The sequence below is a fragment of the Thalia democratica genome, chromosome 1 (assembly GCF_965202585.1).
Source record: "Thalia democratica chromosome 1, ktThaDemo2.hap1.1, whole genome shotgun sequence".
In the NCBI taxonomy this organism is placed as follows: domain Eukaryota; kingdom Metazoa; phylum Chordata; class Thaliacea; order Salpida; family Salpidae; genus Thalia; species Thalia democratica.
This window is the reverse complement of record NC_139165.1, coordinates 65,885,515-65,909,969: the sequence shown is the minus strand read 5'-3', so window position 1 is coordinate 65,909,969 and position 24,455 is coordinate 65,885,515. Positions and strand designations below refer to the sequence as shown.

At 25.8% G+C, this 24,455-nt stretch overlaps 2 protein-coding genes across 2 annotated transcripts; one reads left to right on the top strand and one right to left on the bottom strand.

Annotated features, from left to right (window-relative positions):
- Window positions 1–261: 261 nt before the first annotated feature.
- Window positions 262–3,321, bottom strand: LOC145849341 (uncharacterized). The gene has a single exon (XM_082954464.1). It carries the CDS (start codon window positions 3,319–3,321, stop codon window positions 478–480), a length of 2,844 nt encoding a protein of 947 aa, XP_082810590.1. The 3' UTR covers window positions 262–477.
- A 7,686-nt stretch (window positions 3,322–11,007) lies between these two features.
- Window positions 11,008–23,443, top strand: LOC145838109 (dTTP/UTP pyrophosphatase-like). Its single transcript, XM_082945652.1, has 5 exons — window positions 11,008–11,064; window positions 15,493–15,669; window positions 16,670–16,760; window positions 21,266–21,419; window positions 23,278–23,443. The coding sequence occupies exons 1-5, from the start codon at window positions 11,008–11,010 to the stop codon at window positions 23,441–23,443; spliced, it is 645 nt and encodes a 214-aa protein (XP_082801778.1).
- The last annotated feature ends 1,012 nt before the right edge of the window (window positions 23,444–24,455 follow it).

Here is a 24,455-nt window from a genome sequence, read left to right as displayed (position 1 = left end):
TGTATAAAAAAGACATAAAGATTTCAATTTTTATGTAAACAGCATAAATAAGTTTATACAGCAAACCTATACATATATATATATGTACATTTCTAAAAATTGTAGAGCAAAAAAAAAATTCTATTTTTTTACAAAATTACTTAAATAGTATTTATTTCTAAAATCTTAAAAACTGTTTAAATTAGAGCTCATAGATATGTAATTACAAAAATAAAGACTCTTATTTCATTGCTAACAATGTTATACTTTTAATTTTCACTTAATACATATATAAAACATCTTTATACTTGATAAAATTGTTAATTACATATATAATACATAGTATATACATTTATCGAAAAATAACTTGTATAAAAATAGTAATTATTATGATTGGAGCTATATAAAAACTTTGTTTAAGTAAATTGTATATTTAGCTTTCACATTCAATGTTAGTTCAACCATATAAAAAAAATACTAATTGTATCATAGTCTTTATCAAAATAAATCAAAGACACTGTTAGAGTTGTCATTGATGTCAATTTCAAAGGTCTTTTTAGGTTTTTTTATTACTAGACCAGATGATGACAGACTATGACGCTTTTTAGCTATTTGTTCAGTTTGGTTTATATCAGACTTTTCTGCCTTTTTAAATACCATTTTCTCAGAGTTAACTGCACTTTTTGTGGATTTCATGTCTGCTATTTTTAAAATTTTAGAATGATAATCATTACCACGTTTTAAAAACGAATCTACAGGTGGTTGAAAACGACAGCTTGAGTTGCTTGCTGAATGAATCATTTCTTTGGCAGACAGCCTTGAGTTGCTACTAAAACGAGATTTTGAATTTTCAACAGCTAATCTGCCTATCTTCAACAACTGAGAATCTTCATCACAAAAGTCTTCTTTATTAGACAGGTTAGCTAAAAATTCCTCTCTTTGAAGTCTTTCACTGCGCCACTGACTTTCTTCATCCACAAGGTGGTCTTCTAAAACATCATCCCCATCACTGTTATCCGCATCATTGATGATATTTTGAGTAAAACCTCTGTCATTGATATTTTTCCATCTAAAACGACGTTTTCTGTTGTTGAACGGGTTATCTTCTACAAATGCTTCCTGCAGAAGCTCTATCTCGCGCCTGTCCTCATCCAACAGCTGTCTTTGATGAACTCTGTTTACTTGATTTTTCAGCTCGTCCTGGTCAGGCAGCTCCTCGTCAACCCCATCATCTTCATAATAGTCATTGTCTTTGCCCTCGTCAAACTCATCTCCCTCACCAGCATCATCTCCTGAAAGTTCTGCTTCTTCATCAAGGTAATTCTCAATAATGGGTATTTCTTCACTGTCTTCCCTAATTTCTTCTGACTGTTTGTTTTCAACCAATATTTTTTTTGATACATTTTGAGAATGTTTTTTCTTTCTAATTATAATAGCTTCATCCTCATCATCTGAAGATTCTCTGTCTGCATTTTCATATTTAGGATCTTGACTACTAATCCAAGGACTACTTTGAGCTTCATTAATTAATTCACTATGAGTATTGTTTTTGTTTTTAGGATTATCTGTTGCAGTAAAGTTATGAGAAAGAAAATTCAAAAAAGATGATCCTATTTCTGTCCCATCATTAGCATTATCACTTTCTGCCTCCAACACTAAATCTATTAAATTTTCTTGTTTTTTCTCAGGAGACTGATCAAATGTTGCAATTTCTGAACAATTAGAAATTTCAGAATTAAACACGTGACTTTCTGCTGGAAAAGATGTATTAAAAAAACTACACCCACTTGTATTGTGAACTGACTTGGGTGATGATAGAACTTCATGATTTGGTGGTAGTTCCATTTCTAAATCTGATAAATTTTTATCTTTGAAAAGGCTTTGTGATCTTGAATCATTCAGATTTTCATTAAAATCATTTGCACAATCAAGTGTACTATTTAGTACAGTAGTTCTAAAAGAAGCTTCTTCATCACTTACATTAGAAGTGTTTAAAGACTCTTTTACACCAACACCATCTTCTTCATCACCTTCTGAGCAATCTACAGAAAGTATTTCTTCTTTGTGTAAATTACCTGTAGCAATATCTTTATATTTATCATGCTCATTAATGTCATCTTGAACACTTTCATCATCAGTCAATTCAGCTTCTTCTTCATCGTAACCATCCTCATCAGCAATCTCTTCATTGTCTATTTTTCTTTCTTCTTCTTTTCTAAGGCGCTCTTGCTCTCTGTTTACTCGCATACTAGCCTTAAGTTTCTCCTTCAGCATTTTTCTGTCAAATATAGACTTATCAGATTCTATCTTTTTATCTTTTCGCGGTATGAGTCTTTGTTTAAAATTTAGAACTTTCAAATTTAACTTTTTAGGTTCCAATTCAACTGATTGATTTATTTTTCTTTCAACAGTTAAAACTTCACGGAAGTCATTACTTAATTTAGGAACAGGCTTTCCTAACTTTTTTTCCAGTAAGCTCATCATTTTTGATCTATGTTTTTTTACTTTATCAGACTCTTTGCTTGAAAAGTTGACAATTTCTTCTTTTACTTTTTTTCTACTTTTCAAATAGTCTGACAGCCCAACTGGCTCAGGTGTATGATATGGTAAGTTAACTTTTGACTCTCTTATCATTCTCTGTGTTTCACTTTTCAAATTCATCAAAGTTTCACTTTGCTTACTTCGTTTGTTACTTTGTTTTTGTTTCTTACTAAGTAATTTCATTTCTGCTTCTTCTGCTGCAAAACTACCACCATCATGATGAGATGTATCTCCACTACGATATATTCTAACACTATCATCACCATCACCAGTTTCACTATCTTCAAGATCATTTTCTTCCTCACAATCAGAAGGAGGAGATGAACTCATGTCAGAGTCATCATCAATGATATTTTCTTTATCTTGGTCAAGCAAGCTTTCATCAGGATCTTCAATATCTATCTCATCATCTTCCTTGTCACTGGCAGTAGTATAGTTTTCAATAACTGTTGACCTGTCATTTTCATTATCACTGTCATCATCTAGAATAACATTTTTCACTTTCCTTTTAATTCTCACAACATCTTCACTGTCTTCTTCATCACTGTCATCTATTGTGATATTGTTTGACTTCTTTTTTATTTTTAATTCTTCTTCACTATCTTCATCATCACTATCTTCTAAAAATGACTTTTTTAATTCATGGAAATTGCTTGAATTATGTTTCAACCTTTCACTACCGGATACTTCAAATTTACTTATCTCACTTGTTTCTACTTTATTTTCATACAGCTCTTGTGCATTACTAACAAAATTTATATTATCTTCTGATACATTTGTAGATGTACAAATCTTACTCATTATGATGTCTGTAAAAACATAATTAATTTAAATTTTTAATTTATTCTTAACTTAAAATACATTAAAATTCAATATATAATTATATAATAAAATAATCACTTTTAAATTAAACTTAAAGCATTAATTTATAATAACTTTAACTTTCAGCATATAACAAATTTCAGAACAAAGGCAGGGGGTCTAATTTTAAAATATTTACGATCAAATTAGTTCAGTATGATGAAAAAGTAAGAAAATATTTTTTTTAATTTATCTGCCATTTTAGTTTCCGCCTCTAACAGGGAACCTATTGTTGCCTCTGACTTTGACTGGCTGTATCTCAAAAATTATTTTGAATTTTTGAAATTTGTAAAAGCATCTTGTAGCTTAGTAAAAACTATATAAAATAAGATCAAATGCCTTTAATATATTCTAAAAGTTATTTAATAACACAATTTTAAAAAAGTAAAAAAAAAATTATAATTAACATTTTCCAAAAATACTGATATGAAGCAAAGTTTCAAAAGGTTTAAAGCTGGCAAGCTAATATCTTTTTGTGCTGTCTATTTATATGATTTCTCACCTGCAAAAAATGGACTAAGCAAAATTTCAAAAATTTAATTTTTAAAGGGCAACAGATGCACCTTAATATGCATATAAAAGATTTTGTGTTGAAAAAAAAAAACATTTTAAAAACAAGTTTAAATTAATGCAAAATAAGTTTTGTTCTATTATTTAGTTGTTAACAAATTTTAATGTATATATCATACAACTGTTAGACAACTAATCCTTAAAAAAATATTTCAGGGTTGCCACTGATTTTTGACAAATTTTCTCCATGTTTTCAAAATTTCCTACAGGTTTTGAAAAGTACTTGTTTTTAGGTTTATTTTTAGTTTAATATTAAGTATAAAGTTGAAAACTGTGTTAAATGATATAACAACATTGAAATGTACTGCAAAGCTACTAAAAAGCTACTTTTTTTTTTAATTTGATAATGACAAAACTTTTTTATTTATATGACAGATTTTAGTGTCAAATAAAAATGTTATTACTTAGCATGTAAATATGGCTTAAATTCCAGGTTTTTCCAAGTTTTTTTTAGACTAGATTGTAAAACTTCAGGTTTTTTGAGGATTATAAGTTTTGTGGCAACCCTGTATGATGTCATAATTACAAAAAATATGCAAATTTTGTGTGTAAAATTGTACTTTTTTCTAATATAAAAAGAAAAATATTGAGCTATTTTCTATTTTAGTTTCTTTGATTTCTAATGTCAAAATTGTGGACTCAGTTAAACAGAAAAATATTACTAGTGTAATATCATTTCAATTTCATGTTGACAAAGATATAAAATACAGTAGACTACCGCTTAAGTACGCAAGTTGAACCCGACCAACAAGTGTGTACTTAGCACTGGTAGTGTGTACTTTTAGACGACATGGTATAACATGAAATTTAGTTGTTTGTTTTCTTTCTTACAACTAGCCACCAAATAATTAAGCCAATAAACAAGTCTTTTTATTTAAAATAACATTTAATAAAAAATTATAATCTGCCAAATTTTTTAATAGATTTTAAAATGATTTATTTTTTCTATAAAAAGTTTCTACATTATTAATAAATACATTTAATATAGAAAGTCAATGTCAGTCTTTTCACTTTTCTTCAACCACTACATAAGTATTTAGTTTATTAACACTTGAAAACAGGACTGTTACTACCTCAGGCCACTTAGACTTCTCAGGATTATTCACCCTAGTTTAAAAGTTGTGAAAGTCTCAGGCTAACTCAGCAGGTTGGCCATTCTACCTGGAAACATAAAATAATCAGGAAAAACTTGATAATTGAAAATTTAGGCAAAAAAAATTGAATTTCTTAGAAGTTCTAATATAACATCCTTTATTTTGATAAATAAATTGTACATATAACGGCACAGTTAAAAATGTAGGTTTGATTGTATTTTTAAAACTTTTATTTTTCTTGTTTATATTAAATACTTTTCAGATATTTTTAAGAGCATTGAGTTATGTCAGCTACTAAAAAACGATTAACTAAGTTTGAAAGGTTAGAGAAACCTGTGAAAGCAATTATTCAGGTTATTTGTTTATTTAAATTTGATATAAATATAAAAAAAAATTATAAAAAATATATATAAAATTTAGAATTTTTTTTTGTCTTTCTGGATAAGTGCGTACTTAAGGCGGGGTGCGTACCAAAAAAATAGCTTTTATCATGGTATAAGATTTTATATACTAAATAGATAAATGTTTATACCAGAACTGGTCTCAGTTGCTCCTATTAGAGCCATTACAGAAATTTAGGAAGACATGATTAGTTAAGGGGCCACAAAGTCATAATTTTAAACCTACACTAGATATTCTGGAGTTGATGAAGAATAGTCAAAAAATGGGCTTAGGCGATTAGACTGGTAGTTTTTTGAGAAATCTCGTTAGTGGGGCCTTAACTTTTTTTATTGCTTTAAAGGGAGCCTTTTGAAAAAAAGGTTGGGAAATCCTGGGTTATACCTTGCTAAGCTCTAAGTCTTGTAAATAGCATTTATATAAATATAATAACAGATTGTTATGAGTTTCAAACTAAATAGGATTTGATACAAAGCTTTTAAATTAGAGAACTAAAACATTTTTTTTTAACTTACAAATTAAGTCTTCATTAGTTTAAATGTAAAATATCTTAAAATTAAAACTAAAGTAATGTGAAAACAATGACATACTTAAACCTAACTTAAGAAAAAAACCAAATATATATAAATAATTATTATTTTATTAAATAAAAACTTTTCATACTTATACAATAAAATTACACTAATTTTCATAAATTTACATATCATTTTTATAATGTATAGGTCTAAACCTCTTATTCTTAGTCAGGTACTCTCAATAATCAAAACATCTAATAACTGAAAGTGATTTAAAATGTATTTAATATTTAAAATGTATTTTATATCTAGACTATATCAACACGCAATTGATTTGACATTAAATTAGTAATATCTTTCTGGTTAACTTAATCCATACTTTTGAAATTCAAAACTAAAGAAACTAAATGTAAAAACAGCATGAGAATTTGATTCTTATAGTAGAAAATGTACATCTTAACAGACAAAATTTGTATATTTTGTATAATTATGATATTATAATACATCAAAAGCAGTTGAAATGTCTTTAAATGTATGTCTATAATTATAAGCTTTCATTTAAGATATAAATCATAAGTCAAGGACATGTATAAGTGACTTTAGTATTGTTTAAGTCAAAAATTTGTGATTTTCAAATAAGTTTTTTGGAATGCAAAAATTTTTTTTGTCATTTCAGATTTTTTTTTTTCTTAATTCTTCTTAATGAAACCAAAACACATCCGAAAAATATGTTAGATGTGAATTTCACAATATTTCAAAGAAAAAACAAGCTGTACTCCTTACCCATATTTTACATTAAAACTTTAAATGCCAGCTATATTTTAAAACACTTCAGCAACTTTATTTGTGTACTAATATCATTTCACAGGATTTTTTATCATAATCTTAAACATTATCAGGGAAAAGATCTTTACAGCTTTTTTATTGATATTGTAAACATTTGAAAAAATTTATTCTATTAATTTCTCTTTAACTGTGAAAACAAAATACAAGTTTACTTGCTTCATACTTATAATGTAGTCAAGACACTTTTTAATTAACAAAAACTCTTAAATTTTATGATTTAAAGGAAAGCTTAAGTATTTACTGTAACTGGGGTTGGAAGCAGAGTTGTCAAATGCTTGTGTTGTTATGGTGATTGAGTTTTGAAGAAAAATTTCAAATGTCACCTTTATTTAATTAAAACTTCACACTTGAGTGATTAAAGCAACTTGTTTTAACAAGTATGGTAGGAAGGTTAGGAATAAATGGAATATTTCTGTAAATTTAAGATCTCTAGCTCAAAAATTAAGAAAATACTTTTTGTATATCTTTAAATTTCCAAGAAAAGTGAAAATGAGAAAATTACAGGGATGTTTGTTTTAGAAAAATTTTTACAGAGTGACAATATCTCAAAGATTTTTTTTTAACTGCCTTAACCCCATATGCCCTTAAAAAGTTTTTATTGGGTAAAAAACTAAATTATTAGTGATAAACCAACTATAAAAATTTAAAGAGGTTGCTTATAAAAAAGAAATAATTTTCAAAATAGCCTTTTTTCTTCTTTGAAGTTAAATATTTCTACAGGGAACTTAATTAACTCACCAACTTTGATCATTTGTATCTAAAATTGACTTTGATTTTTGTCATGTAGTTTTAAGGTTTTTGGCAAATTTTCTATAGGTTTTCAAAATTTCCTCCAGGTTTTTAAAAGAACACATCTTTAGGTCTATTTTTAGTTTAAAATTAAGTTTAAGGTAAAAAACTTTGTTAAATGGTATAAAAACATTGAAAAGATACTGTAAAGCTACTTTAAATGTGTTTTTTAATAACAAAAATTTTGATAATAACAAATATTTCTTTATATATATGGTAGATTTTTAGCCTCAAATCAAAATTTTTCTACTTAACATGTAAAATTGTTAAAAATTCAAAGTTTTTTCAGGTTTCCACGTAAAGTGGCAACCTTGTACTTAACATGTAAGAATTGTTTAAAGTTCTAGGTTTTTCAAGGCTTAATTAGAGATTTTTGTTCAAAATTCCAGGTTTTTTAGTCTAAATTGTCAAATTCCAGGTTTTGAGTTTTTTAGCAACTCTGCCTATGGCCTTAATAACTAAGTTAAATCATTTCTTAAAACATAAACATTAGCCTGAGTTACATCAAATAGCTTGAGTTAGCCTAAACTTATAAAAATATAAACAATATTTTTTAATCACAGTTATTAAGCTTGAATACTTAAAAAATCATAATAATAAAAATAACTAATATCTAGAAAAAAACAGAGATAATATGTCATATTAATTAATATGGTTAGAAAGCTGAATACTTTATACAGGGTTGCCACTGGTTTATTTTCAAAATTTTCTCCATGTTTTCAAAATTTCTTCCTGGTTTTTAAAAGTACATGTTTTTGAGTCTATTTTTAGTTTAAAATTAAGTTTAAGGTAAAAAAAAATGTGTTCAGAGTATAACAACATTGAAATTATACTGTAAAGCTATATTAAATGGAAACCAGTCTAATTTTCACAAAGACAAAAATGCATTACTAAATTGCACAAAGCCAAATTGTACATAGCCAAATTTGCACAAAGCCAAATTTGCATCAAGATGATTATGCACCAAGGGTCAATTTTGCACAAGAGTAAAAAATTACAGAAAAAATAAAAATAAAAAACAGAAAAAATTATTTAACAAAAAAAAGCTACCAACCAAGGGTAAGGATTAGGGGTAATAGTGATAGTAAAAATAAAAATAAAAAAATAAAATTTATAAGGAAAAGTTCTTTTTAAGGAAAAATTTTAAAAATGTTATTAAAATAAATAAGTTACTGACCGAGGATAAGGGTTAGGGGTAACAGTGATAGTAAAAGTATAAAAATAAATAAGAAAAATTATTATTTAGAAAAAAGATATATTTTAAAAAAGTTACTGACTGAGGGTAAGGGGCAACAGTGATAGTAAAAAAAATAAATAAATAAACTAAAAAATATAACAACTTACCGACCAAGGGTAAGGGTTCGGGGTAACAGTGATAGTAAAAAAACTAAATTAAAAAAAATATATAATAAAATTAATACAGAAATAAAAAATAAAAATTTAATCCATGCAAAAATGTCTCCAGGCAAAATTGTCTGCTCGTGCAAATGTGTCTTTGTGCAAAAGTAACTCTTTGTGCAAAAGTATCTTTGTGCAGTTTTATCTTCATGCAATTTCATGCCCTTGTGCAAATTAGTTTTTATGTAAAAGTGTCTTTGTGCAATTTTGTGCACTTGTGCAATTTTGTTCCCTCATGCAATTTTATATGCTTGTGCAAATTAGACAGCTACCCATATTAAATATGTTTTTAAATTAAAAAAAATTTTGATGATGACAAAAAAAATTATGTATATGATAAATGTTTTGTGTCAAATCGGAACTTTACTACTTAACATGTAAATATTGTTTAAAATTCCATGTTTTTTTTGCCTAAATTGTCAAATTCCAGGTTTTTCCAGTATTCCAGGCCATCCTGTATAGTAAAATTAATAATTGAATTATCTACTGTACACAAAGTTTTTATCAGTATTCGCTGTGTACAAATTTTTAGGATGTTAAAATACACTGCTTTTGGCTTAAGATATTAATCACAGTTGCCACTCTTTTAAACAAGTCTAGCATGTGTAACCAATAACTAGCCTGTAATAGATCAAACTTGTCTGAGCTTATAAGACTGAAAAAGTAGTATAAGTCAAAAACTGAAAGAAGATATGTTAAAATACCTAAAAATATCATGACAAAATCAAGATTACGTGATATATAGGAAAAATATTAATTATAACAACATTTTTTCAAGTCATAAAAACTAGCCTAAAAAAATTAAAGCAAGCTAAGTGACTGGCAACCCTAAACTTTATACTTGGTTCTTATTCTAAATTTCTAATTATCCTAGTCAATTATTCACCTCATATCAAATAAAAAAGTCAAGTCAAACTTTTAACATTATTTATAACCACTTAATTTCGAATTTAAGTTCATTTTCTTATTCTAAGTTTGAGAATAAACTTAAAAAAATCATCTATTTATATTTATACAAAATTAACAAGTGGCTTTATAAGCCTAGTGTAAACTATTTTGCTTGATATATTAAATTTCATTGAAAACTTTAGTGTGGCCTGAAAGAAAGAAAAATGTGAACCCTCACAACTGATCAATGGATTGATGTGGAAAAAAAACATTTTGGTTACCAAGCTTCACACCATATATTTTTTAAATAACTTTGATAAGTTTTAATTAGAACATTATAATATAAAATTAATTTTATGATCAATAAGTGAATTTTTTGTATTCATTTTAACTTAAGGGCATAAAGGGGGTAAAACACTTTTTTCACAATTTGATCTTATTTATATATTTTTAAATAAGCTACAATATTCTTTTTACAGATTTTAAAAATTCAAAATATTTTTTGAGATATAGCCGGTCAAAGTCAGTAACAATAGGTTCCTTATTGGAGGCCAGACCAAAAATAGTCTATTTAAATAAAAATTTATCTTCTCCTATGTTTTTTTTTTAGATAAGTACCTAAAAATTTCAGGAAGTGTTCCTTGATATATTTCGAAAATTCTATCTGAAAGAATTTTTTTTTAATTAAAAAATATGAATCTTATTACAAAAAAAAAAAAGTTTTTCTTTTGTTTTGTTGTTATTAAATTTAAAAGTTTTTAAAATTTTGTTCAAACAATTTTTTTTAAATATTGCAAGGATTATTTCCTGAAAATATGAGGTAGTTATCTCAAAAAACGTAGGAGAAAATAGATTTTCAGTGATTTCTAGTTATTTGCCATTTTAGTTTTACGCCTCCCATAAGAAATCTTTTGTTGTTTCCGACTTAAACCGGCTATATCTCATATAATATTTTGAATTTTTTAAATCTGTAAAAACTATCTTGTAGCTTAGTAAAAACTATACAAAATAAGATCAAAATTTGAAAAAAGTGTTTACCCCCCTATGCCCTTAAATTAAATAAAGAAATTAATACTAAATAAAAAATATTTTATTTTATTTTAAACCCATTACTACCAATATTAACCATGACAACTATAGGTACCACACTGTCTCCTCCCACAGATTTCAATTTTTATGATCATGTACATTCACATTTTTCTTGTTACCCTCTCTCTAATGCAACCATGAAAATGCAATAAAAAGGTAAAAGTGGTAAAATTAACTTATTATTCTTTTAGTTTTATAAATAACATGAGTATAAGCATAAACTGTAAAAAAAATATATTCTAACAATATCTATAGCTGTATGTGCTTATAAGTAAAAAAAAGAGTAAAATACTTAGAATGTTATTAAACTTTTTAAATATGGAAATGACTCATATAGAGTAACTAGTTCTCAAACTATAAATTACCAGATAAGTGTGAGAAAAAAAAAGCAAAATAAAAGCAATAATTAAGGAAATCACACTAATAAATGTACAAGAAATTAACAAAAAAAAACTTAACAACTACAAAAGTAAATAATAAATAAATTGTTTAATAAATCTCACAAAAGTAAATGTAATGATTTTCAACCATACATGTTATCAAAGTTTTATTACTTAAAAAAACCTAACATTTATTGAAGGAAAAACAATCATACTTAATTACAATACTCATATGAAAAACTATAATAATAATAAACAAACAAAAAATTGGAGTATGATGGAGTAGGGGTCCTAATGATGGTATTTAAAACTCACTGATCTTATATGAAAACACTTATACAAAAAACAACTATTTTGACTAAGATACAGTACTGTTTACAAAAAATATTTGACCCTAGGACCTGGTGCACAAAAAACTTTTTGGTTATTGAGTCACACCACTGATACTTTATAAAGTCTTGTCCAGGACATACTCATTGTATATAAAAAAATTTTAATACAAATTTTTGAAATTAAAAACAAATAAATTTTAAAAGATTCTTTATAGTTACTACATCAGGATTGCCACTCTTTGAGTCAAAAAATCTTTCCTGAGTGACCAGAAACTTCCCTGGGTAACCTTAAACTTCCCTGAGTTTCTCTGAGTAGTTTTCAAATCATTAAAAAAAAAAAAAATTTTTTATTTAAATATTTTAAAACTACTATATTAATTCTAACAAGATTAAGAACTAGCCCCATAGGTAAAAAACTTTTAAATAAGCATTTTAAAATAAAATAAATTAAATTTTTTGAACAAAATATTGAATGTGGATTAACTAAATCTCATTCTAGATATAGAAAAAAAATTCCCTGAGATTTAAAAATAAAATTTTAACTTTCCTGAAAATTTTTAAAAAAATTAAAACTGCCTTGAGTTTGTAAAAAAACAAAACTCCCTGAGTTTCCCTAAGATTTTCTACAATTTGAAAACTCCCTGATTTTCCCTGAGCTCCCTGAGTGTGTGGCAACCCTGCTTTATGTGATATAAAAAAAAACTGAGAATTTAAATTAGGTTTATATGATTTTTTTGAACAGTAAAAAACTGTATGAGTCATCTACTTACAATTGTTACTCTGTTGCTATTTTTATGCTTTTTTTTTTTGGCCATAGTATCTAATCTAATACACTTTTATTTTAACCTGTTGCAGGTTTCTTTGGATAATTTATGGACGAGAAATGATTGTTTGTTTATTGGAATAGGAAAGTTAAATATTGAGTTATAAAAGTTGTATGGCGCCAAGTATATATGTAGTTGTAACTGACATGTTCAACATTTTATAATTTGGCTATAACAAAAAAAAACCAACTAACTTAAAGTCATTGTTTTTTATTCTCTGAAATATCTATGTTATACAGAAAATAAAAAAAAGTTGTTGAAACTTAAAAATAGTAAATTTAAATCGTTCAATCTACTTAACTTTAGCTTTATTTTTTAAAAGTTAAAAATTAACAACTTCTAGCTTTCAAAAAATTTTATTATAGCTTAGACTTTTTACTAAAAACTATATGAAATGCACAACTGAAAGTATTTTTTTGAATGTCAAAAAGATATATTCAAAAGAAAGTTTGATTGATATAAGATTACTTGTTCTCGTCGTGTAACAACTTTTTTTTAAATTTTCAAAAAGCTTTAATTATTTGTTTAAAGACTGCTACAAAGTAACTCCTAAAAATAATAAACAATAAACTAAGTATTTTGAAAAAATTTTATGTTTGTAGTTGAAAAAGAATTTATTGTCTAAAAAGGTACAAAATTTATGCTCGTTTTTGTAAAATGTTTATTAATAAATGTAGAACTTTTACCAAAAAAGTAGAGTTTAGTGAATAATAGCAATTAGATTTACGCAAGTTTTTTTTTTTCTTTAAGCTTAACCAATTTTAAATGAGATGTTTGGTTTTTTCCATGAACTTCTATTGACCAACCACGCTAAAAGTTCTTTGTTGCTTTAAACAACAAACATCTTAAACTTTATTTGTTTTGTTATTCTTGAACATTTAATTTATAACTACTGTTTTTTATACAACCTTAGGTCGAGCTAATGTTATACTAATTGGTTCCTTGTTAAAAAAGTGCGTTTTTCTTTTATCATTTAACTTATTTTATTTTTATTAAAAAAGATCTTCTATTTTTAATGCTTAATAATCGATATCTTTTTTTTTTGATTAGCAGTAAACTTAGTTCTAAAATAATTGCCAGGGATACTCCAATTAGACCTTGGCATTAAATAAAAAACTATTTATTAGTTTTTTGTTTCATTTCAAAAAATTACAAGTAATAAGATTCTTTTATTTTATAAAAGAAAACCTTTTAGGTTTTTGAAATAATATAAATAAGGTTTAAGTTAAAAAAAAAATTTAAATTTTTTTTTTGTTAACATCCAATATAGATATTATGAAAAATAAAACTTTACGTCTAAATCTTAGTTTTTCTAGTCTTTGCTGAAATAGTATTATAAATACTTATACTTTTGTTTAAAAACATACGAAAACATTGAATATATGACTTGAAATATCCGCAAAGGTTTAGCTCAGTTTGTTTTTTATTGAACAATTTTAAATTAAATATTTAGTGTGTTTTTGCATGATGTAAACAAAATTATTAGTTTATAAGATATTTTTATAGTAAAAACCAAAAACAATAAATAGAAATAAGGACAAGAACAAAACGTTAAAAGGTATCCGAGAAGTGCGACTAGATAACCGAAAGGTTCTTCGTGCACCAGGTCTTAGACTAAATATTTTAAGCGTCTTATTTTTCGTTCAATAAACTATAATTACAAACTATTATTAACTTTTATCGCTCACTCTTAACTACTATTTGTAGTAGATTTTTACTGTCAACGCTTAAATTAAATTTGATAAATATTAGTTTTAATTAGTTTTAAGTAGTGGCAACTCAGTATTTTTTCGGGGTTGTTAAAAATTTACAATTTAGAAAATGCTTTTACTTTAATTTTTGTTTTAATCTACTTAAAAGTCTTAATCTAAGTACTTAAATTAGTTTAGTTTTGTTATATATAAAAGTTTAAAGTTTTCGTACTAAAAAATCTGACTTGTTCAAAATCCACCCGCAATCAAAATCCATCCGATCAAAATCCACCCGATCAAAATCCACCCGATCAAAATGAACCCGATCAAAATCCATCCGAGTCAAAAACCACCCGATCAAAATCCACCCGAGTCAAAATCAACCCGATCAAAATCCGCCCGAGTCAAAATACACCTGGAAGAACTTTTGAAAAGCTTTAGAAAATTTCTTAAACAGATTTGGCAATCCTGATTTATGTACAAAGGAAAATAAACAAATATAAAGTTTTTTTTTTTTTTCGAATTATATAAACTTTAAAAGAAGTTTTATTGCTTCTGCTTTATATCTTAATACCATAAAAAACTTCTGCATTTAAGTAAGTGTTAGTTATTACAAGTTAGTTAAAAACTTTCATATAATTGAACTTAGTTTAAAAAAAAGCTGTTTAGGTGTTGTATTAATTTTTTAAAGTTTATTAGTTTTAATTATAGTTAAATCACAAAAATTATTTACAAAGTGAGTTGATTATTTGTAATCAAAATAATCTCAATTTTTGAGTTTATTTGAGTTCTTTGTTGTAGTAGGAACTTTTGTTTTGTACTTGTAAAAAAATTTAATTGTATAAATTAATTTTAACTGCGATCAAGCTGCAGTAGTAATCAAAGTTTTCAGAATACTATAGTAGTTTTTTTTTAAATATATTTTAAGTATTTTAAAAATAAGTTTATGTGAAACCATATTATGGTTCTACTTAATAAGTATAATAACTTTAATAATTTGTTTTGCAGTAAAAAATAAGTGTTAGTAATTTTAGAATATAAATTTAATCAAACCACCATAGATTATATTTTGTTGTAATTAATACATATAGTTATCTTGATAGGTCTTTTTATTTAGTAAATCTTATTTTAGTTTGTTTGTAAACTTTCAAACGTTAAAAAGTTAAAACGTTTTATTTTTGTATACTAAAATCTATACAAAACTAATGATAAAACATTTATTTATAAAACTTAAATAAAAAAATAGAGAATAGTAAACATTTTATTACTGCGCAAACACGTTTAAAAATTTTTTAGGGCTTCAAATTCAAAGTTCAACCTTCACCTTTCAATGAAGAAGCAATAAGCAAATGTGAGAGTGAAAGTCCTTCTTGCTACTTAAAGACTGTTGCAACGGGAAAGGCATTAGAAGTTGCCAAGCAGCACACCAGAAGTGAAAAGCCAGTTCTTGTCATCGGTGCTGATACTGTTATTGTAAGTTTCGATGTAAAACATTTGCTTTATTGTATGTTTTGTCTTGGCGTCATTTTATACATTGTAGTTTGAATCTTAAGCCTAGTAGAAGTCTAATATTTTAAAATCATACCTTTGAACTTTTTTTTTTTGATTAGAATTATCCCACCTTTTGTTTACAAGCTCGCTTTATTTTGTGAGCTTTTGTTTCAGTTGTAAAGTTTTTCTAGTTTCTAATAAAAATTTTTTTTTTTTAAATGTATGATTTTTGGTGTTGGCATTTTTGTATACTCTATATAGAAAGTACAAATTAAAAAGTTTAATATCACTACTTACTTTAAAATCTAAAAACTCAGATAGTTTTACTGCCATCTGTAAAAATTTTGGCAGTTAGTCATAAAAAGTAACAAAATTGTTTAAGTGTTACCTTTTATTTATTAAAAAAATATTTCCTTTAAAAAGTAGCCTATAATAAGAAAGGCATCTTTGAAAATTTAAAAATTTTTGATTTTTTTTATCTATATAAAAATACGTTCCTAAAATTAAATGTTGCTAAAGCAGGTATGGACAATGTCCGTACTGGTAATAGAGACATCTGGCCCGCTGTAAACACAAGGATGTTTTTATGGGCTTAAAGGGATCCTATGCTCTTATATTTTGCTGTTTTTATTACTTGCTAAACTGTAAAAGTGTCAAGATGCATTAATAAACTTATAAAAAATACATAAACTAGTAAAACTGTGAGTAAGTCAACATATTGTTGCTTTAGAATTAAAACTAACTTCAGTTTGGTTTTTGATACCGTTGAGTATTAATATAAACTATTTTTATTAGTTTTAATATTTAAAAAATGTTGGTTTTTATGTTTTTTAAATTTTTATATTGTTTGTTTTTGATATGTAAGTTGTCCAAAGCCATTAACTAAAATTTGTAATGTTTTTAAGTATTAGCAGTAACGAATTGTCATGTAAAATATTATGGTTTTATACTGTAACTAAACTACTTATACGTTTAAATTCAGGTTCATGATAATGAAATTATTGGAAAGCCTCATACAGCTTTTAAAGCAAAAGAAACACTTAAAAAGCTGAGTGGGCATTATGTTTATACTGGTTTGTTTTATTTTTTTGTGTAATAAACTTATGTGTTAAATCAAAATTTCCTAAAAAAAACATTTTTCTAGCCTTTATTGTAATTAATTTTGAAAGTTTGTACAGACTTAGTAAGTCTTATGTTTTTCAATGGTTTATTTAGTGACGTAATAATCTTGAAAGTGTTTTGCTTACTTCATGTACATTTTTGTTTATGTTTTAAGATACTAATATAATAAACAAACTTAAGAGCTGTTCTGTCTAACAGAACAGTGGAACAATTGTATTTGTAAAACGTAGTCAAGTGTTGTATTAATAAAAATCTAGCTATATACTAACTTATAGTTCATACTTCAAAGTTTCGTTTAAGAGTCAATTTAAGTAAAAAGTGTTAGAATAATAATAATAAAACTTTATATGACCTTAAATGTACTAGTTTTTAAGTGTGTTTTTAAATATCAGCTTAAATTGTTTAAAAAGTTTTTTAAATTATTATGTAATCTTAGCTAACGCAATATATAAAGTTTTATACTAGTTAGTATAACCGATCTAGGTAGTTAGTAAAAAGCAAATGTTTTTTTCATTTGTTGTGATTTTATTTATGATTGAGTTAGAATAATTATAGCATTTAATACAAAAAATATAAATTACACGTTGTTTGAATATAAAGCACTTTAAAAAAAAATTATATAATTTAAAAAATTTTAAATTTAGCTAGCATTAGCTTTTTTTTACTTAAATCAGGGTTGCCACACACTCAGGGAACTCAGGCAGGGTTGCCACTCGGTCAGGAAATCAGGAAAAGTCAGGAAAAATTTAAAAAAATGACAAAAGTCAGGAAAAAATGGGGGGTTTTGAAAAAAAGTCAGGAAATTTTATAAAATTTAAAAAAAAATCAGATTTTGTCAGTTTAAATTTACAAAATTTTCCTAGAAATTTACAAAAATATTTTATTTTGTTTCCAATGCCTTCACCTGGTATAAATTAGTAAAATATCCTTTATAAAACAGCAAAAATTTTCTAACATATTGAACAAGTACCCTACTGGAACAAGCAGATTTTGTAAGCTTTTTAGTATTGATGATCTGTAGCAAGGACACTTCCATAGTGAAACTGTGATATATACACAAAAGTTTATCTAGCATAATTTTAGAATCAAAGTGTTTTTTGTTTAAATAATTGAGTTCTTTATAACTAAGCAGTTAGTTTAGTATTTTACGTAACAAGTTAATGTGTATACTTTACCTCTTTATAATTTTTTTCAAAGTTGTTTAAATTTATAAATTAAGTTATAAGAGAGGTATATGCCAAGATTAAGTTTACTTATTGTTTGTATTTTTTTGTAGAGTAACTTAAGTTTTTAAAGTAAATAAGAGTATATTTATTTGTTACAAATTTTATACTAAATGATAAGAGGAAATATTTTATACAACAAATATATAGTTTACTTTTTTATGTTTTTTTTTTACAGTTACTTATGTATATTCTTTTAAAATTGATTTTTATTTTAAGGATTTTATATTAAATAGTTTGGGTAGTATTTTATTATACTAAGTGAATAATTTATATAAGTAAAACTGATTTAGAAAAGTCAGAAAAATTTTGGTAAAAAGTCAGGAAAAAGTTAGGAAATTTTTCTCAGCTTGATCAGTGGCAACCATGCTCAGGGAGTTTTGATTCTTTTTTTTAAACTCAGGAAACTCAGGGCAGTTTTGATTTTTCTAAAAACTTCATGCAAATTTTAAGTTTTTTTAAAAAATCTCAGGGAAATTCTTTTCTAGATCTAGATTGAGATTTACTTAATCCAGTTTCAAAATTTTGTTCCAAACAGTTAATCGTTTTAAGTACTTATTTTAAAAATTTTAAGCCTTGCGGCTAGTTCTTCAAGGTTCTTAGAATTAACATTGTAATTTTTTAATAAATAATAAAATTTTTAAGGATTTGAAAAAAAACTCAGGGAAACTCAGGGAAGTTTAAGGTTACTCAGGGAAGTTTCTAGTCACTCAGAGAAGATTTTTTGACAACCCTTTTAAATGCAATTAGTTTTATAGGTTTTGGAGGTTTTAAATGCAATTAGTTAAGGGTACTATATCGGAGATCTCAAAAATTTTATTATTGTTATGTTTTATTTAACGAAATTGTCACAATTTAGTTGAATAAAACTTAAGTGTGTAAGCTCTATTTATACTTATAATAGAGCTTTATATTTTCATATAGTTTCATTAATGAAGGTCAAATTAAAAAATGCGGAAAAAAACAACTTCATCAAATTCAATCTCCTACAATTTGTAGCAAACTTTCCCAGTATACCCTCAATTTAGGATCAAACAATCGTGTTTAAGGAATTTTAAAAACTTAAAAATAATTTATTTCTTATTATGTTTTTAAAATTACTTCATGTTTTCAATTAGTTACTATAGAATTTTTTGCTATAATGCAAAAAATCTTCTTAAAAATCTGAAGACAGTCACTTTAAAAATGAAGAAGATAGATTTTTAGTGTACTTTTAATTTTTTCAGAAAACAAACAACGAAAAAGTTTAATTTTATATGTTTGTATCGGAAACTTTTTACAATAATCACTGAATATCCGAATCATTTTTAATTTTTCTATTCCATAAAACTGACTTATAGTTTAAACTTTATAATTTCATAAATGAGCTTTGGTTAACTTTTGTTAAAAAAATCCCTTACCCCAAATGCCCTTAATTTTGTCAAGCGCATTATTTCTTTGTATATAAAAACAAATTTTATTAAATATGTTGTAGTTTTTATGCAAAATAGTGGTACCATGATCCATTTAATCAATTTTTTTATTATTTTCAACTAAAGTGCCGACGAAATATGATGGTTCATTTCTCATTTAAAGTATAAGCGATAACCTCTCCTTAGCTTATCAAGTACTAAAATAAAATCAGTATGCTGTAGAAAAAAAAAGGTAACAATTACAAAACACACTCAAACCATTTAATTTTTTAATAATTTAACATGACTCAGGCCACCTCAGGCTAGTTTGATTTCTTTCTAGAAACTTAGACAATTTTTTTAGAATTCTATTGCTAAAAAGTTAATCAACATGTTAATACTTTGTCATTTTTTCGTTAATTTGTGCTTAACTATTTAGTTTTATTTTGTAGTGTTGGAATCAATTATTTCATCGGGTGAAATTTTTTGTCTTGCAACTAACATTTAGTTTAAAAAAAAAAATTTCTATACCAGTATTCAAGCTAAGATTTATGATGGTAACATAAAAAGTACAGATTAAAACAATTAAGTTGGCGTTTCAAACTTAAGGTAGCTTGTTATATGCTAAACTTAGTTGTTTACTTGCACTAGAACATACGCTTTAGTATTTAAGTTTGTAGACAAAGAAAGTGAAAGAATACAGTTGTGCCGTTAGAGGTTTTTAATAAAAAATAACTGTATAGAAGCTTAAGGTAAAATTGAATTGAGGTTGAGACGCATAAACATTTAAAAGTTCTTTTAATAAACTCAGGGTGATTTGAACTAGCTTTTTTTTTTCAAAGAGTGGCAAGCAACTCTAAAAAATAATATTTTGCAGCTGTTTTACCTTGTAGTGTTTATGGCAGTTTATTGCTAAGTAAACTTTTATTTAAAGTAATTAATTAGTTTTGTAATTTTTTTCAACAATATAATATAAATTTATACCACTGCTGTGGTTTGATGTTATTAAATTAAAAGAAGCTAACGTATATATATATATATATATTTATTTATTTAATTACATAAAAACTATAATTCAAACAGCTGTTTCACACATTGAAATGTAAAATTTCATGTGATCTTCAGTGAGTTGTAGTTTATTATAATAATGAACAGAAATTTCGATTTTAGAATTTTTTATAGTAATTATGACGTAGTAATGGTACAGTTTATTGTACGATTAGTTGAATTTGAAATACGCTGTAAATGTTATTCTATGCTTTTTAGGAAAGTTTAAAAAGGTTATTTTGGAAAAATGTTTTAAGCTATTAGAAAAATTTTTTAGGCTGTTGGGAAAAATGTTATAAAATGCTATAAAATACTCGTGTTTGCCGCTTCGATTTTATTTTGTTTTAATATTTAGTTGGTTTTAATTTTGTTAAAAAAGTATTTTTGATAATGGATGCATATGTTTTGTCTTTCGCTTTTCTTGTTTAGTGTTACGTTCTTATCTGATTTTTCGATTTATTATTTTCGAATTTTTAAACTTTCCTAAAAAGCATAGAATAACATTTACAGCGTATTTCAAATTCAACTAATCGTACAATAAACTGTACCATTACTACGTCATAATTACTATAAAAAATTCTAAAATCGAAATTTCTGTTCATTATTATAATAAACTACAACTCACTGAAGATCACATGAAATTTTACATTTCAATGTGTGAAACAGCTGTTTGAATTATAGTTTTTATATAATTAAATAAATAAATATTAAGCTCCAATTTGATTTGTCGAGCACTATCGATCAGAACTTTGTATAAAACCTTTAATATATATATATATATGTATATAATATCAGGTGTGTGTTTGATGGTTTGTGGTGGACCGTTAGGCGACGGGGGACCAACTAGAGCTTTGATAAGGGATCATTATTTTGAATCGAGCACATTGGTGAAGTTGTGTGAGTTAGACGAACAATTAATTGACAGCTATGTGGCCACCGGCGAACCTCTGTTAGTTTAGTGTTTAGAGAAATTTTCATAACGTTTTTAATCGCTATAATATAACTTTTTACTCTACACCTTAGAAAAAGAATTTTTATAAACTTATAAAAGAATTTTTGTGACTGTGTTTAAAAGTTTATATATACATCTTTTTAGCGTATGTATAACAACTATTTACAGATCTGCCTAAAAAACCTGAATTCCTGAAATTTAGGCAAAAAAAAAGGAAAAACCTGAAGTTTTAAACAAAAATCACTATAAAATCTTGAATTATAAACTGTTTTTACATGTAAAGTAATGAAATTTCAATTAGATGCAAAAAAAAATTCATATAAACAGTGTTGTCAAAAATCCTGCAATCCTGGAAAAACCTGGAATTTGACAATTTAGGCTAAAAAACCTGGAATTTGAAAAAAAAAAAACTGGAATTTTGAAAAAAAATTACTAAAAAACATAAACTAAATTTCAAACAACTTTTACATTTTAATTAGTAAAATTTTGATTTTACTCAAAAATTCTATTGTATAAATAAAAAATTTTTATCATCATCAAATTTATATATTAAAAAAGATATCTAAAGAAGCTTTAAGATATCTTTTCAATCTTGTCATACTATATAACACAGTTATTACCTTGAACTTAATTTTAAACAAAAAATAGAACTAAAACGTGTAATTTTAAAAACCTGGAAGACATTTTGAAAACCTGGATAAAATTTGCCAAAAACATTCGGCAACCCTGTAAAAATAAATGTTTTTGTATTGTTAATTTTTTTATTAAAAACACATTTAAAGTAGTTTTACGGAGACTAGTAAAATTAGCATGAAGGGTCGTTTTTGCACGAGAGTAAACAAAGAAATATAAAAAGAAGAAAAAAAAAGTTACTGACCAGGGTAAGGGTTAGGAATAACATTGATAGTAAAAAAGGAAAAAAAAAAAGTTAATAAGAAAGGAAAAGTTACCGACCGAGGGTAAAGGTTAGAAGTAAAAGTGGTAGTTAAAAAAGAAATAATAAACTTATCAGTCCGTGCATAAGTGTCTTTTGTGCAAAAGTGTCTCTTCGTGCTTATTTGAAACATACCCAGTTTTACAGTATCTTTGAATATTTTTATATTACTTGATACTTTTTTACCTTGAATCTAACATTATAATGAAAATTGTCCAAAAAAGTTGTTTTTAAAAAACTTGGAAGAAATTCATTAAACGTGAAGAAAATTTTCAAAAATCCTTTGGCAACCCTGTATTTAGTGTAGTAAATGAGCATAGTTTTTAAATATGTATAAAATGCGTTTTTAGGCGTACTATGAATGATTGCTGCCATTGTTAATTTGGTTTTTGTATCTAATGTTTTTAAATTACGTTTTATTTTACACTTGATGGTCCTGCTTGTAACGTGACGGTATAAATGTTAAAACCGCTAATTTGAATTTAGATAATTTTCATTTATATAAATGAGCCATTAGTAAATCAAAGTCACCATGGTCTTCTTAGTTGTGGTGTAAACTTACAAGGCTACTTAAAAACTCAAATTCTTCGAAATGTTTTAAGATTTATTTTTATAAAGTTAAATATTCAAAATCCTAAGATAATCGTCTGTTAATAAAGATTCTAGCGAAGCAAGTTTGCTGAAATATATAATAAAAACAATTTGCGCATTACTTATATTTTTTATTATTTTATTACTTATTATTTTTTACAGAACTTACTTAAAGTGTTTAGCTCGTTTAATATGTCAGTTAAATAAAAGAAGAACTGCACAATTTGTTTTAGTTACTTATAAATTTATAACTTTCGAAGTTTATTATTGAATAATTAGAAAAAAATGCACTTTTTATCAAATATAAGCATTTTAATTCTGCGTTTTCAGTAACAAAGCTGGTGCATACGGAATTCAAGGAGTCGGTGCCTGTTTAGTGCAGTATGTGAATGGCGAATATGCAAACGTAGTTGGACTTCCCCTTAACCAAGTTTTTAAGCATGTTGAAAACTTTTTAGACGACATTCACAGGTGCAACTACAACAACACCCTTTGAATTGAAAAACTGCCTCATAAAAGTCACTTTCTCTGTGCAATTTTCACCTCACATTATACTAAGTTCAATTCTTGTCGTTTTTCTGCTATTAAAGTTAATCAAATGTTCATGTTGACATTTTTTTACTAATATTTTGATAATCAAAGTTTTTCAAACTGTTTTTAAAGTTGTTACAAATTAATCTAATAAATTTCACAAGTTATTAACCCACTAAAAAGTCTGAGTTTAAAGTTTCGATCTATTGTATTTCAAGTTAAGTTACATATAAATTTTTAGTACTTGGAAAATAACGCTGTTTTAGTTAAAGCTTCTTTATAGTTTAAAAACAATATTTAAGTATAGTTTTAGTTAATAAATTCTAAAAACTGAACTATCAACGACTTAAATGTCTAGTAAGATCAAAAACTATTTTTTTAAATTAAAACTACTTCAAGGTCCGTCCGATTAGTTTTCATTTAAGGCAGAGATCGGCTGCCTTTCAACTTGGGGCTAATTTTTAAGAAAAAAGTCTTCTGCGAGTCGCAGTTAATCAAAGTAGTTATTGGAATAAACACAAAGATAATATTGTAAACCAAAAGAGTGATAAAAAGCAATAGTAAAACACTAAAAATTACCAATCATTAAAATAAGAACCTAGTTGTAAGTTATTACTATAAAGCTAAGCGCATAGGGGATCCAATTTTTTTATTACAAAAATTAATATTGGCTCTTATTTAAAACCTTAGAGTACATAATTTAAGATACTTTTTATAGAACAAAATAAATCGATTAACTTATGAGATATAACCAGTTTTGTTAAAAAAAAAACTGATACAACCTTATGGAATAAAAAAATTCAAGGTCGATTTTCTTAGAATTTTGAAACTAAAAGTATATCTCCTCTTTAATTTTAAAAAACACTTTACTTCAAATTTTCAGAAAATGTTCATTTCATTGATAAGAAGCAGGTTTTGGAAGAAAGACATCAAAAAACTATGAACAATATTAAAAAAAGAATCGACTTGTTTTGTTT

Excerpts from the sequence above, each read along its gene's own strand:
- LOC145849341 (XM_082954464.1), bottom strand. The coding sequence starts at position 3,321 with ATGAGTAAGATTTGTACATCTACAAATGTATCAGAAGATAATATAAAT.
- LOC145838109 (XM_082945652.1), top strand. The coding sequence starts at position 11,008 with ATGACAACTATAGGTACCACACTGTCTCCTCCCACAGATTTCAATTTT. Across the intron at positions 15,670-16,669 it reads TCGGTGCTGATACTGTTATT|GTTCATGATAATGAAATTAT; the intron begins GTAAGTTTCGAT and ends GTTTAAATTCAG. Across the intron at positions 21,420-23,277 it reads GTGGCCACCGGCGAACCTCT|TAACAAAGCTGGTGCATACG; the intron begins GTTAGTTTAGTG and ends CTGCGTTTTCAG.